General features: G+C 23.7%; 2 protein-coding genes across 5 annotated transcripts in view; one reads left to right on the top strand and one right to left on the bottom strand.

The window, feature by feature from the left end:
- Positions 1-18,688, bottom strand: part of LOC132923483 (uncharacterized) — a 61,252-nt gene that overhangs the window by 34,897 nt on the left and 7,667 nt on the right. The window lies entirely within an intron of this gene.
- On the top strand, positions 747-12,050 carry LOC132923503 (uncharacterized). Of its 2 annotated transcripts, none has more exons than XM_060987545.1 (5): positions 747-905; positions 7,199-7,448; positions 8,464-8,860; positions 10,448-10,636; positions 11,345-12,050. In XM_060987545.1, the coding sequence occupies exons 1-5, from the start codon at positions 899-901 to the stop codon at positions 11,456-11,458; spliced, it is 957 nt and encodes a 318-aa protein (XP_060843528.1). In that variant the 5' UTR covers positions 747-898; the 3' UTR covers positions 11,459-12,050. The 2 variants fall into 2 exon arrangements, with proteins under 2 accessions (XP_060843528.1, XP_060843537.1); XM_060987554.1 differs by having other exon boundaries at positions 10,448-10,652; positions 11,345-11,475.

The following is an 18,688-nucleotide window of genomic DNA, read 5'->3' as shown; positions in this document are numbered from 1 at the left end:
AACAGAGTACTGTATAGTATATTGAAATATTATAATATATACAGTCACTAGGTATATGTATATTTTATAATGTACAATATATATATAGTTGACAATACTCAACCAAAATTTAAGTGCCTCGGTTGATTTTTGTACCTATTTTTTGAAATAAAAATCTTATATTGTTTTTGTTTTGACCAACTAATAAATATTATTATTTGTATACTATATATATTTTTTATACATAATAATCAATGTTCGAATACACAGTTGGAATAAAATAAACTCTATTGTTAGTTCGTTTAAAAAAAAAAATTGAAGTTCCTTTCATTATAATAATATTATTATAAGCACTTAAAAGTTATGACCGTTGAATTGAGATTTTAAGATTTGCTGTTTCATTTATGCTTCAGCAGCAATATTTGAAAAGAATATTTGAATCTCGTTTAATTCAATGACCTATACATTATATTAAAATTTTTCGTTACAAGTAAATACCATCGGTACCCACTACAGTAAAACACATTTTCGACCGCGGAAAGAATGTTTCAATGTCAATGTGTGTATTATATTATAGTCATCCAGTCGTCCTTTGAGCGTGAATTTTGAAGGTAAGAGGGCATTTGCCAATATTATTATAGAGGATCGCACCGACAAACTTGATAACTTTTCAAACGCATCCAAGTTTCCACCACCGAAGAACAATAACAATAGCAACATTCCCACGTGATTTTTTGCCGGTTATATAGTCGTCCCCTTCTATTCGACAAGATAACATTTAAACGCTCTCTTTTCCACGATGCCGTCAACGTCTAAAATATTCGCATCCAACTGAGCTCACTAATCTTATGTAAGTCAAACTGTGTATACCGATATCGCTCATTAGACGGACTGCCACGCCGAAGACGACAATAAACAAATGGCGAGTGAGTAACAACAAATAGTAACGTCATAAGTAAAAATGTTCTCTATCTTTCAATAATATTATATTATATTGGTATGACTTTTACAATTCGACTCGCATTCGTTTCATTTCATCGGTTCTGTATGTGTGAAAAGTTTTCTAAAGTTTCGGTGCGAAAAACTATCAATTTAAGACACGCTCTGACTTCGTCATTATAGGTTATCCGTGTGGTTGTTAAAAATTAAGTTTTAATGCCAGTAACAAGCAGGAAAATTATTTCAATAGCTGTAATAATATTACAGTGGATATCTATGTAATTACTACATTGAATATTTCCCAAAAATACGTGTAGATCGTAACGTGTATTGGGGATTAAAACTTAGTATTTCTTTTAAAACCAGATATAAATGTAGAAATGGCGGCTGTAGAAATAATATATATATACTATTATATTTTAGAATATTAACTATGAATTGAAAAAATATACTAGCTTTAATTCTCTCTCTCTAGTAAATCATAAATAAGCTATATCTCCTTTCATACTTATTTGCCTGCATTCTATTTTACGTTTTGTAATTAAATAGTCATCAATAGTTATACAGAGACACGATACTAACCCTCTAAAAAAAAAAATAACCATATAATATAATATTTTATGAAAATATATTCAAGTTGAATTAAGAATTTGTTAATGGTGTCTCCTACAAGTTCTTATGGTAAGCACCATCTTATTATCATTAATATAAATGCATTATAATACTCATCTGAAATTAGCATGAAGTAGACATGAAATAATATTATAATATCTAACCTCTCAGTTTCTAATATTCACAAAAACAAAAAATACAATTCAAATACATAATCGAAAAACGAATAAAACGTATTTATTTACCTAAACATATACACAGGACATTTCAAAGGTCTTACTTTTCCGTTGAATTATATACAACTTTGAATATTAATTCTACTATATCAATTTAATAGTCATTTGAAATTTAAAGTACCTAGGGACATTAAAAACATATTAATAACTCTTTAAAGTTTAGGATATTATATTATAAAATTTAAAGATATCAAATTAAAAACACTAAAATTATTAAACAAAATATTAAAATAACCATCAAAATAAACAATAATAAGCTGTAAGTATATATTTATTGAAACCCGACCGATGAAATGTATAATATAGTAAATCATAGAAAATAAGAAATTGACTGACATCTTTTTTTAATGTTTTATTTTTTGTAAATACTAAAAACGTCATTACATACTATATGAACAACGCATTTATATATTTAATGACTGTTTATTGTATGTAGGATTATGTTTGTATAATATGTTCTTCAGTTCACTAATTACCATTTTGCCACCATTACCCTAAATAATGTTGTTAAATATAGCAAAAAAATAATTATGATAAAATTGTACTTTATTACCATACCAGGAAAGGTCGGTTCCATGTTATGATTAACCCTTATACTTTGATAGTTAATTTTTTATGTTATATTTTTTATTTCTTGTTAGAAAAAAAATAAAATAAAAAATATTTCCGTGAACAATGTTTTTATTTTATTGTAATAAATACACTTTTGAATTATATTATAACCCTTAAATGATCTATTATAAAATCTTTATTTTTATTGTCTTTCATAATAAAATAATTACTATTATTTGTTATTACACATGCATAGGTTATACAATAAGAATGTTAAAATAATTATACAAATAGTTATAATTTTCAAGTAATAAAAGTAATTTTAGATTAAACCCCAGAAATATGGTTAAAAAAAATAAATCATTCTAATAAGTAATAATAAATTAAAATTAAGTTTACCAAATCTTATCTTGTATTATATAACCACAAGATAATGAGAACTATAAAATATTATTATTTAAAAACATCTGATACATACAAACACACTGGTGAATGCTTTGTTCATAACATGTTACGTTCAAAACTTAAAAATGAGCTTACGCTTAAAATATTATTTACTAAATCATTGTTTGGTATTCTTATTTCTACCAAAACTATACGGACTAAGTTTAAATTGAAAATTTGTATAGCTATTCTGTGTAGTCTGTTATTGTATTATTTCGTTCTAAAATACAGCATAGGTACATCATATTATTATATTTAATTTTTAAACAATCAACATTTGTCAGCCACTACATATTAGGATATATCCATGTACCGAGTTAAATAATTTATATTGCTGAATTTAATGAAACTCTGTGTATTAAATATCGCTGACATAATAATTTGACGATCGCCGGTTGTCTTAAACGATGGATATCATGTACATACGTATTTTTACCAACGAGGACAACAGATCGAATTGACAAGGTCTCGCGACCTTGCGTGTATCAAAACAAAATATATGCGTTACATTTTGGCCGCGTGGGAGCGTTAAGAATTACTGGCTCGCGATCTGATGGGTGAAATGGACATATGAAATCAACGATACCGGTAATCCTAATGGGCAATGTAATAATATTGTGGCGATTCGGTGTCAAGGCGAACGTGAGAAAACTCATTGGCCATCACAATAACAATAGCGAATGTCCGAATATGATAAATACGTTGAGCTTAACCATAAATTATACGATTCGGATGAACTCGAACTGTAGTTGAACGAAATTGATTCGATTTTTACTAAAATATATAAAATGCAATAATAAAAAATATATAATTTAAAATATTATATTATTTTGCCGAATCGCAATTAAATGATCTTTGACAAGCCAAGTCATCTAATGCAGATTACCATCGAGAAAAAAATTGTCAGGATAATTTTTATTCCATACACAAATTATTCAAATTAATTCGTTTCATGCAGTAAAAAAAAACTATATTTAGAAAAAATAAAATTTAATGTGCATAAATTGTAAATTAAATTTGATTTTATGTGGTAGTAAATTATTAGTTTTCAATCAATAAAACTAATACAATATATACAGGTACTTATATAAATTAAAAATGAAACATCGTTGTGTACCAATAAAATCATAGATGAACGAATTTTAATAAAAATAAACAGACGATCATAACATTATACGAGAAAACACTAACTGTGGGTATTGCGATCATTATAATGTTGATGAGTAGTTTTCCTTCAAAAATAGGCTCGAATAAATGACAAGTAATAAAATGGAATTACTTACATTTAATATTTATACATATGTATTTCGAAACATACAGTATAGCAACCCAATAGTTTTACTTGAGGTAATATTTTTCTTGCTAATGTAAGCAATAAAATTACGAGTTTCATAAGACACTATAAATGTTAATATTTTATGATAGACTATTTTATTAATATAATTTATAATTTTCAATTATATAATAATTAAAATCGAAAATGACAAACACAGCTATGAACAAAAATTAAAAAGTAAATTTGAAAAGAATATATTAATTAATACGTTTTTAAATTAATACTTAATTAATAAATATAGATTTCTTAAATAAATAAAATATTTAATATGAATTCATTTTAATTAAATTGTTATAATATATGGTTAATTAATATAACTTAAAAATTGAGTAGGCATTTATATATTAAATGCTTGTAAGGAAAACATTTATTTTTTAAAGATAATTCTTTATTGGCCATCTGTTACAAAGCTGAACAATAAGCTTAATTAATAAAATAAATAATAAATAAAATATTGAAATATCGATAAAAAAAAGCCACCTCAATAGAGGTGCTTCATCATGAAATAAAATATGTAATACGTATATTTTAAACAATAATATTTGAATCTACTATACATTTTTCGACTTGAATTTTTTAATTAACACATTTTATCCCTAGAAACAATTTATCATTAAATTTATAAAATGTGAGGTGATAATGTAATATTTTGTTGTACTCCGTGGCAATTTAAAATTACCAACAGTCACTGAGCTTACAAAAATCATTATAAAAGCTTCCGCTTAAAATTAACAATATGTCTTCCCTCACATTACCACAAAATATCTATTGTCAAAACAAAATAAACTAATTCAAAGGTATATTTTAATAAAAACTTAATAAGCATTAACAAATTTTGAGGTTCTGCTACTGAATAGTTTCCCCTTCGTCACTTCCGTGTTGTTATGCATATAATTTTTGCTCGTCAATGTAACGTATTGTTTATGTTTAACAGAATGTAATTTATATTAAACGAATAAATGAAAAAATAAGTCTAGCACACAATAATCATAACGAATTTTAATAGGTGCATACGAGTATACGACTATAGCAGCATTCAATTATATTATATAATCAACATTTAAAATCTCTAACAAAAGCATTTAATTAAATTCAGTATTTTTTCATTCCATTTTAGTATATTTTATTAAAATTATTTTTCAAATCGAATTTTTACTGAATAATAACACATATTTAACTTCAAATTGCAAACCTATCCCCCGTCAACAAATAAAATTAGGCCATTTGTTACAATGGTAGGTATCATCAACTATTGTGAAACATTCGAAGCCTGTAATCTTGCATAACACTAATTTTATGATATCTTAACACGAAAATACTATTGTTGTATTAATACCATACCTGCAAGAGATTCTATGAAATACTATAAACAATTTTGTCTATTTTTGTAATAAGTGATATATCTTTATACTAGACAATTTAGTTAAATTTATGGACTTCAACGATTATTTATCAAGTTATAAGTTATACAAGTACATGTAATTATAAATTCAACAATATTTGCTAAAAAGAAAATTTATTTGAATTTTGAACGAAAGCAATTAAAATGTTTGAAATAAAAATTGATTTAGCTGTAATTGAAAGAAAATTATCAAAGAACGGTAACAACTCGTTAAATAATAATGTATACATTATACGACAAAACAATAAAGGTAAAAATAAAAACAAATAAACTTTATTGAATCTTTTTTTTCATTATAAATGTCAGTCACACATTGTTTTTAATGATATTGTGCAATATATTTAATACGTCCAGATCAGAAATAAAAAACAAATAATGAAATTATAATATAAAATACAAAACAATATTTTTTTATATTTAAGAATACATAATATTTTGTGTTAAGGTACAAATATACTTTTAATAAAAGTACCTAGTTATTATTTTTATTATTTCACTTAGGAATGTAACAAATCGATAAGTACATTACAAAAAATATTCATTTTCATACTGAATAATTTTTAAAAACAAAAATAAACAATTAATAGGTATACAAGGTAATTCACCAAGCATACTCACTCACAATTTCTGTTTCTTAAATAAGAACTTTCTCCTTTTTGTAGACTAATTATTAATGATCAATGAATCATATTTTTATTAAAAATGTTGATGTGCCTAATTCGAAATTTTTACGAGATTTTTTACTTGCTAAGATTGTTAAACGAATAATGTCCTTAAAAATGGTTTTAAAAACATAAAAATGTATGCATATATATTTATTATCAATATTGAATATATTTATATATGTATATAGCATTAAAAATTATAAATATCGATAGATTAACATCAATTGCTAACATTTTTAAATCATCGTAACTCTCATATTATATTCCAAACCCATTATCATGGTTCTATTATTATTAGTTTATACAATTAAATAACTCAAAAACTGATCGTTAAAAAAAGGGGTTTGTCATTTAAAAAACAGAAGTTTATTTCTCCACGACAAACTTCTAAAATAATACGAAAAATCTAAAAAATAAGAAAATATAATCTTTAGTTATGTTTAAAAATTTCAAGAACCAGATTTTGAATAATTGCATTATTTAAGTAAAAATAGGGATGTACATATTTGGTGAATTATCCTATGTAATATAATAATATTGATTTTTTTTTTTTTTATCAAATTAATGTAAACAGTTAAAATATTATGTAATATAATATATGAATATCCCTTTAATCATTATTAATTAAAACTATAAGTTTGCAATTTACTAATGATTCACCGAACCAAAAATCATAGGTTAGTACATCCTGAGTGTTTGAATAACTCTAGAATGTTACGAGTCTTCTAACCTAATATTATTACGAAACAATTTAAACTCTGGATTAAAATCTGCGCTAGAAAACGAACTACCGACTAAATAATATACTAATAACGTTGTATTTATATATTATTATTATTATACACGATATGTACCTATATTAATCATTGACTTCAAATAGGTACCAAATAATCCTAATTAAGGTAAAATGCAATTAGAAAATAATTCGATAAAATATTTATTTCTGAACATAAAACGTAGTATACAATATAAACTATAAGTATTAGATACATTTAATCGTAAAATTGTATAAATAATTACGTTTTTTTTTTAGAAATTTATAACAGACCGCTTTTTGCGGTACTATTAGTGTTTGTGGCGTCAACCGGCGTCACTTTAGCCGACGACGATAAATGGGTATGGGGCAGGTCAAACGAGCAATCAAAGGCTGACTCGAGAATCGGGTCTTCGTCCGACGAGGTGATTCGAATAGCTAAACCGTTATTGCGCAATCAGCCCAACCAAAAACCCAGTCCATTATTCCAACCCGCCAACAACCCAAGGCTGGATACCAAACATTACAGGTAAGCAATAAGACTTTTTTTCTTTGAAAAAAAAAAAATGTAATAATAAATACACACAAAAACGAGTTTAAACATCGATTTCAGAATAAAGATAATACATTTATCTTTTCGTACATTTCATTAAACATAAAAACAGATTACAAAGATAAACATATTATTGTCTGAAAGATAACATTCAGAACAATAATGAAAAGTTACAACACAATATTTTACTTTTAATTTTTATTGGTATTTAAATTTTGAATAGAGATACAGGATACACTAAACATAAAACTTATTTAAAATGTACTTGAGATGTATTTGAAAAACAATATTTGAAAACAAATATAAATAAGTATTTGTAAAAAGTATTTAAATGCAAAATCAGATATCTACTATTTTATATTCACTTAAAATTCATTGTAAAAATTATTGTATATTTTATTATTACATATTTTTTTAATATATCAATTTAAAATTGATAATAATTATTACATTATCTCTAATCAATTTAATTAATTTTAGCATCACTATACCACTTGCAGAATATACCAAAATATATGATCTAAAGAATTATTAGTTATAAATATGATATTATACTGTATCAACTAGTTAAAACATAAAAGGACTTACAATATTTCTATTTAGCCATCAATAAAAAAAAAAATTATTTTAGTATTTAAAGTGATTTTTCAAATACAAATAAAATAGTACTATCAATATTTTGATTAAAGATATTTCAATAAAACTACTAATATATTATATAAGATTACATCGAAATTGTTCTAACGTGAAAATCATGGTCGTAAATTATTGTAGTATTCACTAAAAATATTATTAATGATAGGTTTTACATCAATAATTCTGATGTCAATAAAATAATTGCATAAGTAATAATTAAATATAATATGATGGATGGATAGCGGTGATATTCTGAAACGACTGCAGTGAGATACTAAATTTAAGCTTAAGACTAATTATTTTTACGTCTCACACGTAAAACAAACATTAATCCAAATGGTTAAAATATGTACAGGGATGACTCCATACGAAATGGGCGCTATGAAGTCAACGAGGATTATGTACCGGATAGGGAACCTTTGATCCAGCAACCGATCCATATATCTGAGACCTTTAGCAGCAGGCCCTTCGACAGACCACCGCCGCCAAATACCTTACCGCAAAGACCTTTATCAAACTTCCAAGCATCTTCGCGACCACAGCGGCCGACTGTGATCATCGATTCCGTGCACGCGCCGTCCAGGAAACCCGTACCCGTAGCTACCGAACCAGCCGGATCTGCAGTCGGCATACTCACTGGACCAGTGCCCTCGTGGCAACGACCGGCAGTCCACAAAAATGGTGATCCCACAAATTTCGAAAAGTGCAAATGCTCATTCTCTTTCAACTGCAAATCTCCTGGGATCAAGTTTGTAAGTACAATATATTATTATATTATACACTATTGTCGAGATTTACGCGTGAATAAAAATTAATATACCCATCTGGCACCGGGCACTTTTCAAATTTATTTATTGCTACCGAATTGTCTAGATAGAGAGCACTTAAGTATTTAATTTAATTGAATTGATTCTAAAGTATCAAATTAAATTATAGTTGATAAAGTATCTATATTGAATTAAAGGGATACAAACAAAGATAATTGTCTAGCATATGAGAAATATCGTTCTTTATCTTGATAAAACTAAAACCAATAATTGCAATTTAACCTGTGTATACAGAGCATATAGGTTTAAAAATCACAAATAATTGAAATTGTTATATTTGTTACAAAACATTGTAACTATAATAAGTCAATTTTAGTAAGTGGAAAAATCCATAACATATATTGATAATAAAATGTTTGAATAAATTTAAAAAAAAACACAGAACAAAATGTGTTTTGATGGAGCTTAATTCGATTTTTACTTTTCATTGGTTTTAACAAAAAAATGTTCAATTAGCTAATCAAATAAACAATATTGAGATAATTACTATATAAATAGATTTTATCAGGGCATATTTTGATTTTTTCATAATACTAAAATTATTATCAATTTTTAATAAAACAATGTTACAACCAAACTAACTTTGCTATATTATACTCTTTAATTTTCTGATTTCAGGAAAATGTATAAAATAACATGAGCCAGTATTAAATATATATATATTTATTTATAAAAGAAAAACGACGAGCATTTAGTAATTTATATTTATTACCGTATAATTAAAATTCGAAATATTACTGTTTTTAATTACATAATACCTACTCGGTTTTTAATGAACAGTATATAACCCAACAGTAATCCCATAGCAAACTCCGTTCTCTTTTATCACTTATCCCTAATACATTTACCTCATTGCGTGATTAAAATTAAAGTTTAATTGAAATAATACGCTTTAAAATTAAAAAAAAAAGACTTCTATAATAAATACATTCACTGTTTAATATTTACCATTCATCCTTTTGAAAGTAATCATTTTATTATGTTTTCTGGTTCCACCGCCATTTAATATTTTATATTCAACAGCCGAATTAAAGGATTGTCAGACAAAATAATTCTTCTTATCTTAATAAAATATTATCTCGTTAAAAATGTGTTTTTACAACAAACCATGTTAATAAGATTTATATAGTATAAATGATAATATGTGGAATGAGAACTCTAAACACCATAATATATAATATAGTTGTGATTATCTAAACTTTTTCTTTGTCCTGTGAGATTCCTGATTCGAACGATTTTATTATGTGACATGCGTTTTTGTGGCGGACAAACAGTTTGCGGTGGCTACACACATGCAGCTCATCATACTATTAATCGGATTAGAGAAAACTCATCCTTTTGTCATCTTTTAAATATATACGAACAAATCTTTATATGTTTTTTTTATGGACTAATAACTTGCAAAACATTGTTAATACGAGTTTTTCATTAAAAAAGAAAAATAAATAATCAAGATTATTAGTTATCTGCAGATATTTAGTAAAAACATATTAATTGATGTATGTATTTTAGGGAAGCTGTGATGAAGGAAAACAATACTGTTGTTACAACGATTTTGATGGCGCAAATTCAGGAAGCCAAGAAGTGGACAAATATGGAGGAGATCGTAGCGAACCCATACCTTCCGTGTTAGTTGGCCCAAGTGGAAGTCACAGACCTGGTTTGAAACCTGGTATATATGGACAAGTTTCCAACAAAAATGTAAGAACCACAAACTGTAAGTGCATGATATACACATATTAATATTAGTTTAAGGCTATTGCATAATACAAATCATTAAAAAAAAAATTAATTAACATAAGTTTGCTTATAGCCAATATAACTACAATTTAATAACAAATTTATATTATTAATAATTACTATATTATACAAAGATTTATTTATTGTATATTTTTAAATCATCGGTGGTACTAACAAACAAACCTAATGAAAGGTATTATAATTTGAAGTTGTTAAGTCGATCGTTTAATATCGAGATATATCAAGAATATAGTTTATTCGATCACATACTCCAATTTTATTTTAAAACAAAACATCTAAGACTCCAAATATATAATTAAAAAGAAATTATGATTCATTGTAGTTCAATATTTAAATACTAAGGTATAAAAATTTTGAATATTATATATTCAAGACTTCGAAAAATAATAACCTGCGTTAGCATTTAAGAAAATCCATAAACTATAACTAGTACTTTAGTTTATTAAAATATTTGTTTATAATATCTATATAATTGATTTTATTAAACAAAGTAATATAATTTTAAATACTCGACAATAAGTAAAAATATAACCATATTTTTTAAGATTTTAGTATTTTAAAAACAATATATTGTAAAAAAAATGTCCAGTGAAATATTTTAGTTTATTGCAACTTAAATTTGTTTTTAATTACAACTACAATTTTCAGGAATTTATTGATCGACAAGAACTAGTTGGTAACAGTTTTCCTAATGAACCATTATTTAACAGAAGACCAAACGAGTATGGAAACAATCCTTTTATTATTCCAAGACAATTGTAGGTATATTAAATAATATTATTATAAACAAATGTAATAATTATTATATATTTTTTTTCTTATTTGAATAAATTGTATTATAACTTTAAAATGCTAATTTATACTTGATGTATGCTTCATTGTAAAACAAATATTGTAAAATATCAGTTATTTATAGTAGGAAAGTGATAAAAGAGTATGCTTGCGAATACAGGACAATACAAAAACTATTTTACATCTTATATTATATATATATATATATTATATTCGTATATAGCTACGTCTTAAAATCATATAAATACTTTTTGAATTTATAAAAAAATCTAATAAGTATGAATTATTTTTTAAAACCAAAACATAATATAAATTACTATGTAATTAATAACTATGTATTTATTTATAAAGCTAGCTTATACATAATGAAAACTTACCACAATTTATTTATTATATTTTTTTTTTGTTATATGTAAGTAACTATAATAATTTTTCTTATACTAACAACATATTATTGTAAACTGTATTCTAGACATCTAGATTTTGTATTACTAGTTATTTATTTATATTTTATTTTATTGAGTAAATAAATTATCATTATGCTATAGCCTACAACAAATAAGTTGTAATTTTTCATTAATCATGTTATAATTCATGTACCCAAATATGTTAATATGCAATATAACAGGTACATAATATTACAAACGCAACCAATAATACTTTATGGACATTAATAAATAAATAAATATTATGTATACATTTTAACCAAATTTTAAATCATATAAAATAAATTCTGTACGATATAAACCTAAAATACATTCAAGAACAAGATACAAAATAATTTTTCTGTTTTCAATGATTAATAAATTATAAATATTTAATAACAACTGCTGTGCTCGAAAAATTAAAAATGTATAATTTTTTTGAGCTTATTTTAAAATTGTTTGAATAGAAGCATTATTTTTACTTTACATTATTGCTTAATTGTATACAAATAATAATTCATATGTACTTTAGAAGATTATTATTTTTGAGCTTAAATATTTTCATATATTACGTACTATCAATTGATAAAAATTTAAGGTGAATTGTAATAAATTATAATAAATTGTATAAAAATAACAAAAATTTGTTTTAGAAACTTGACTATCATATTCATATTGTCATAACATCGGGAGTAGTAAACTGAGTCAGACTCAATTTACTTAGCCCCTCATAACATACGTAATGAGTTCAAAAGCTATATTAGTGCATATAAGAACTTTTAAGAATATTAAATTATGTATTGTAAAATATGACCATAAAAATATGCAAAAAAAAACTAATAATTTAATGACGAATTTTTGACTTAGTGTCTATATCAAACTTTTAAAAATAGTTAATCTTGTTAATCTTACATACTCCACTAAATTTATCAAAATAAAATAAAATGTATAATAATATAATATATGCAAATTCTAGTAAATCCGTTCCCTACAAGAATCTCCTATAAGAATTGAAATATAATAATAATTATAGTAACAAATAAGAATAAAAATAAATATATAAATACCTAATGAAGGTTTTATGCTATTTTTAGAAAATACTCAAGTCATATTTATAAACTACTTATGTTTTAAAAAAAAATATGAAATTTGATTAATTAAATTACAAAAAAACATTTCCAACTACAGAGGTAAATTTTTGGGAGAGTAGGTGAAAACTTTACAGCCACATATTTATGTAAGTGTACGTATAATATGCGCACTTGATACTTTTTGTACTGTGTAGTGTATAGCGTATAATATGTCTGACGTTTGTACTCGGATAAGTGTATGTGGCTACAGTGGTTTTGCTCTGCTTTTGTCGAATTAACTACTGTATATACAAAACTAAATTTAACTTGTCTCCAGTGCCAGGTCAAGGAGAGGGTTAAGGTGGTAGCTACCACAAGCGACAACATTTTATAACATTGAAAACCAAAGTTTTGAAGTGTTCTAAATGTATTATAATGTTTAGGAAGAATTATTAATTATTGAAAAATTTGCATAACAAATAATAATATTATACCATCTACTTCAGATTTATTACGTTGCAAGTGTTCGGTGTATTATTGGAAAGACCATATGAAATCACCAAGACCGACACACTTCTATTTTCATTCGTATTATTTTCGAATATAAATTGTATACTTACAATACATTTACAGCAATACACACGCTGACGTATTTGTTATATTCTCTGTATGGTTGTATTATGATTATCAAACTATTATAATAATATTTTCAAATTATTTATTTGTACACTACCAAGCAATTGTTTTTATTACACTATCGTCTAATCCGATTGATTAAAAATTAAATGGTCTTAATATTTTTTTAGCGTTTTCATTTCAACCAATATGTGTGGAGAACGCATAAAGTGGTGCCAAGTTTCGTAAAAGAGCTAAAGAAAAAATAATAGAAACGAACTAAATATTTCTAAGACACCTAAAATTCAAAGTTTCTACAAAAAAATAAAAACTAGCGTAAAATAAAAATACATTTATAATTAAAACAAAATAATAAAATTATATAAATTAGAACACGTAAAAAATAAAAAATAATATATATTATATTATTTATATTATATTGTATTATTTAATAATGAAAAATATCAAATCATGATTCATACATTTTATTTTATACTAAGCTTTTAAAAACTAGATGTAAGAAACCTAATTTATAATATTCGAGACTACGATTTTATTTTATACATTTTTTCTTTATTGTTTATTTTATATAAAGTGTGAATCAGCATTATATTTTACATAGGCAATAACTTTTATTCTATGTCTTACATATTTTTTTTATACAAATATCATAACAATTTTAACGCTTTTATTTTTAATATAATTTAATTTTTTATGATGAGTACAAGGGTTGTAGAGTGCGGAATTTTAAAATCTGCCCCCAGGCGGCATATTCGTTAACCCAGTACTACTTGTTTCTACAACGTAACAACATAAAATCTCTGACCAAAATTAATTTTTTATAAGTAGCGTTACATCGTTTGAAATTTTAATTATTAGAACATAGTTTTCAAACATCTTATATCGACTGTCACAAGTCCATAGTGACTGATCCAATTTCTGAATTTACACATAAATAAATATTATACAATTATTATAAGTGGAATTAATGTATAATAATTAGTCTAAAAATAATATTTTGAAGGCTATACCAAATTTTAAAAATGATCGTGTCGTGGAAAAACCACCACAATATTGTTCCTATCGTTTCTACTATTATACTAGTCTGTAATGTTTATTTTCTGCTTATGGAAATATTTAGTATTTAGTTATTTTATTTATACGAGTAATTTAGTTGCTTTAAAAACACATTGAAACAGTATTGTGCATTATGTAAGTATTCACTGTATTGTTTATTAAATTATAATAATATTTAAATAAACATGTTAATTAATAATAATTTATAAATGCATTACAAATTTATACAAATATGTCCCATGAAAAAAATTTTCGTTTTTGAATAGAACAAAAAAACTCGTACATTTAAACGACAAATTAAATACTTTTATAATAGCTAAGTATCTACTTTAGTACTAACATAAATATATTTTAATGCACTCAAATTACCTCCTAAATCTAAGTTTCCACCAAACATTTCCTTTATTAGTATTGATTTACCCACAAAGAGCCACAATAATAATTCCATATATTTCACAAATTTGAAGTTATATGACTCAAATTGAGCTACTGTTTTCCATACATATCAAAAAAATAACCATTGCAGTTGATTTAGAAAAGTGTGATGGATTAAATATAAATTTTCCAAATAAATATTACAAATTATTACTACATAAATCATTTTTAAATTGACATAAACATTATATTGATGAATGATAATATAATTGTTTTACTATAATTAAATTACTAACATTTATTTTTTCAAATAAACTGAAAAGAAAACTTAGTGATATATCAGGTTATCCTACAAAATTATAAATCGGGAAATATTTATATTATAAAATAAATTCCTTTTAAATATTCACATTATGTGAAATAATATTTTATAGCTTTTAAACCGAAAGTTATTCAACATTTTGAACAAATATATTGGCTTGGATAATTATTTATATTTTTATTTTGATAATAATACGATTAATAACTATGTACTTGAATAATAATTATTATATTTAAATAATATAGTTTCGAACTAATTGTATAATAATATTATGACGTATAATATATTATTTATATTTTATAACCAAATATAAAATGCAGATCTAAAATTATATCCAATTAACTATTTTATGTTTTGTAACCATTAATAGCATATTATATAAATATTCGTTTTTTATGAGTCAACAAATTGAATAAGCCCATTTTTTAATTGCGAAATTTTAAATTTGGTTATAATTTATATGATTGATGATTGGTACCTGATTTATTTATTTTGTAGATTATCAATACATTATTTTTTAAACAGTTATAAATACATTTTATGTTGTGATAACTATAAAATAATATGTATTCTACTATATCGTTTTTATGTTTATCTTCTTCACTAAATATTTTCAATAATTCAAACCTATGTTTGATTTTCCATCATAAGTGGCCTGCATCATGTGTATAAAAATGTATTTTAAAAACTACCTGTACTAGCGGAATTAATGGCACAATTTTTTTTTTTTTACTTAAATTTCTTCCCGAATCATATTATACTATATTAAAAAAATATTTTTATACCATACAATTATTTAATTAATAAATATGTTTCTACTTATTAAGTTAGTTTTATCAAAATATTATAATAAATACAAATATAGTGTAAAATTACGTAATTACAAATTTATGAAATTGTATTTATAATTTTTTGTTCATTATTTATTCAATTTATCAAGCATCACTTTTTGTATTGGAATTTAGGGGTCCATAATAAATACATTACAGATGTAATTACTACGAGTATGTTTGAAGTTTGTAAAAATAGTTGAACCAGAAATAAGTTAGTTTTGAAAAATTGTTTTATATCGATATAGTGTGTGTACAGGAGACAATATATTCGAGTAAAAAACGTTCAACTACTGAACTATCTGATATATCTAGGGGGCAATTCAAGTAAATATTTTTATTAAATTATAGATGCCAAATATTTATCATTTATTTTATAATAGGTATAACAATATTAATAGGTAACAATATTGACCTTACGATATAACGTCATTATCCTGACCTTAGGAGATATACCTAGCTTTAAAACATTATTATTATAAGCCCAGTTGCAAAGTTACTTTAATTAATTAATTAAACTGAAATATGCATCTAGGTAAGAATAGAAATAATAATTATATGTTTTAGTGAATACATTTTTAAATAAATCTTAATTAGTATAGGATTATTTTAATGAGGTATTCACAATGCTATTTGTACATTTTAAAATTAATAATTTAGTTTTTGTCAAAATTGAATATTTATATGATATCTATATTTATCTATTAAATTTATCTATTTAAATAAAATATGTGAATTCAACACAATGACCACAGTAACTGTTGACGAGGCTTATTTTAAATTTAAATATATAATATATATATATTCAAATTAGTTTTAACAACAACGAATATAATAACTCATAAGTCTCAATTTATCTACAAGTAAGTTTAATTCAACGCAAAATTCTAAAACAGTTGCTAAAACAAATTTCGATTTATCTAATTTAAAAAAAAATCTATGTTGGGTGTTTATTCAGATCAAATATAAAAGTAAACTAAATATTCTTCGTTAAAACGATAATAAAACACATTACGTGAGTATGTTTCTCAATTATTATAGATATACAAAACCATGTTTTATTAAATAAGTTCTATCATGTGTTACTGATAACACGTAATTTTACACGTAAAATATAAAAGATATAAAAACAAATCATTCAAAAACAAAAATCATAATTGAATTTAAAAATCAAAATAAAGATTAAAGGAACAAAAAATGTCTCATTAAATGAAATGATCATGTAAGAAAAGCGAGAAAAGAAAATTTTCAAATTTTAAAAAAAAAATGTTCAAATAAAATGTATACGCTATTAATATTTCAAGCTTTAAAACTATAGTTACAAATCATTATTTTAGTGGAATATTTTGTCATGTAATATAATATGTAATGATTAGAGTTGTGAAACTATAAAGTTATGAAATTTCTAAAATAGGAAGAGTATATACACATAAAATTCTAAAATATCCGTATTTATGCTAAATAATTTTAATGAAATATTTCCACAATAAATTATGGACAAATAATTTATATGTGATGGTGTAAAAATATTAAAAGTGTAAATAAATGTAGGTACTTATATTGTTACGAAAAACACCTTTTTATACTAAAATATTATAAAGATTGGAATGAATCAATTTAAATAAATAATAATGAGTTATGACATATCATTTTTTTTCAAATAGACGTTAATATATAATTAATTTAATATCAAACAATTATTTATTATAATAAACTATACTATCTATTATAATTGATTTGCAACATTTTCAAAAATATTCAAATAAAATACAATATTTAATATGGTTATAATAATTTGTATTTCATTTGCTATGAATTTAAAGTTAAATTTGTCGATACAAAAAACAATATGTGACCCAAATGAGTTATTTTAAAGAATATGAGTACAATAAAGCTCATTTATTTTATAGGTAATTAAAGTAAAAATTAACAATATATTTACAGTAAAATTGGATAAACTGATTTAAGTTACTAGTTACCTAATAAAATATAATGTATAAATTAATTTATTATTATTTAATTTTTACATTTGAAGAAATACTAATATTTATAATTTAGAATATTATAAATAACTTTGAATAAATTAAAGTATTTTTAAAGTAAAATTAATTGTTCAAAATATCTTAATAAAATTTTCACTACTCTTTTGTTATTATTTTAGTGACAAATGAGTGTTTCTAGAATTAATTTTTTTTTTAAGTATCATAATGCATATTTAGTCTTTTTTTATACATCTACATCAAATTAATTAAAAAAATAATATCTTCAGAGATACAAAAAGATTGTTTTATAATGCATTTAAATATTAATATATTTATAACAATATAAGTAAAATGTATACAAGTAAAATAAATTAAATCAGAAATTAATTTTTAAGAAGTTACTGCATTTATGGCTTAAATAATAATCCATTCTAAGAGTTCACAAGATCAACAGCTGATGGTTGTGTTGTTTTTATCTTACTTTCAAAATTTTAAAAGTTGTCA

This window comes from Rhopalosiphum padi, chromosome 1 (assembly GCF_020882245.1).
Source record: "Rhopalosiphum padi isolate XX-2018 chromosome 1, ASM2088224v1, whole genome shotgun sequence".
NCBI lineage: Eukaryota > Metazoa > Arthropoda > Insecta > Hemiptera > Aphididae > Rhopalosiphum > Rhopalosiphum padi.
The sequence above is the reverse complement of the archived record's forward strand: the minus strand, read 5'-3'. Positions and strand labels throughout refer to the sequence as shown.

What these genes read in the sequence shown, in the direction of transcription:
- LOC132923503 (XM_060987545.1), top strand. An exon ending in AATCTCCTGGGATCAAGTTT is followed by an intron (nt 8,861 to 10,447) that starts GTAAGTACAATA and finishes TATGTATTTTAG; the next exon opens with GGAAGCTGTGATGAAGGAAA. An exon ending in GACAAGTTTCCAACAAAAAT is followed by an intron (nt 10,637 to 11,344) that starts GTAAGAACCACA and finishes TACAATTTTCAG; the next exon opens with GAATTTATTGATCGACAAGA.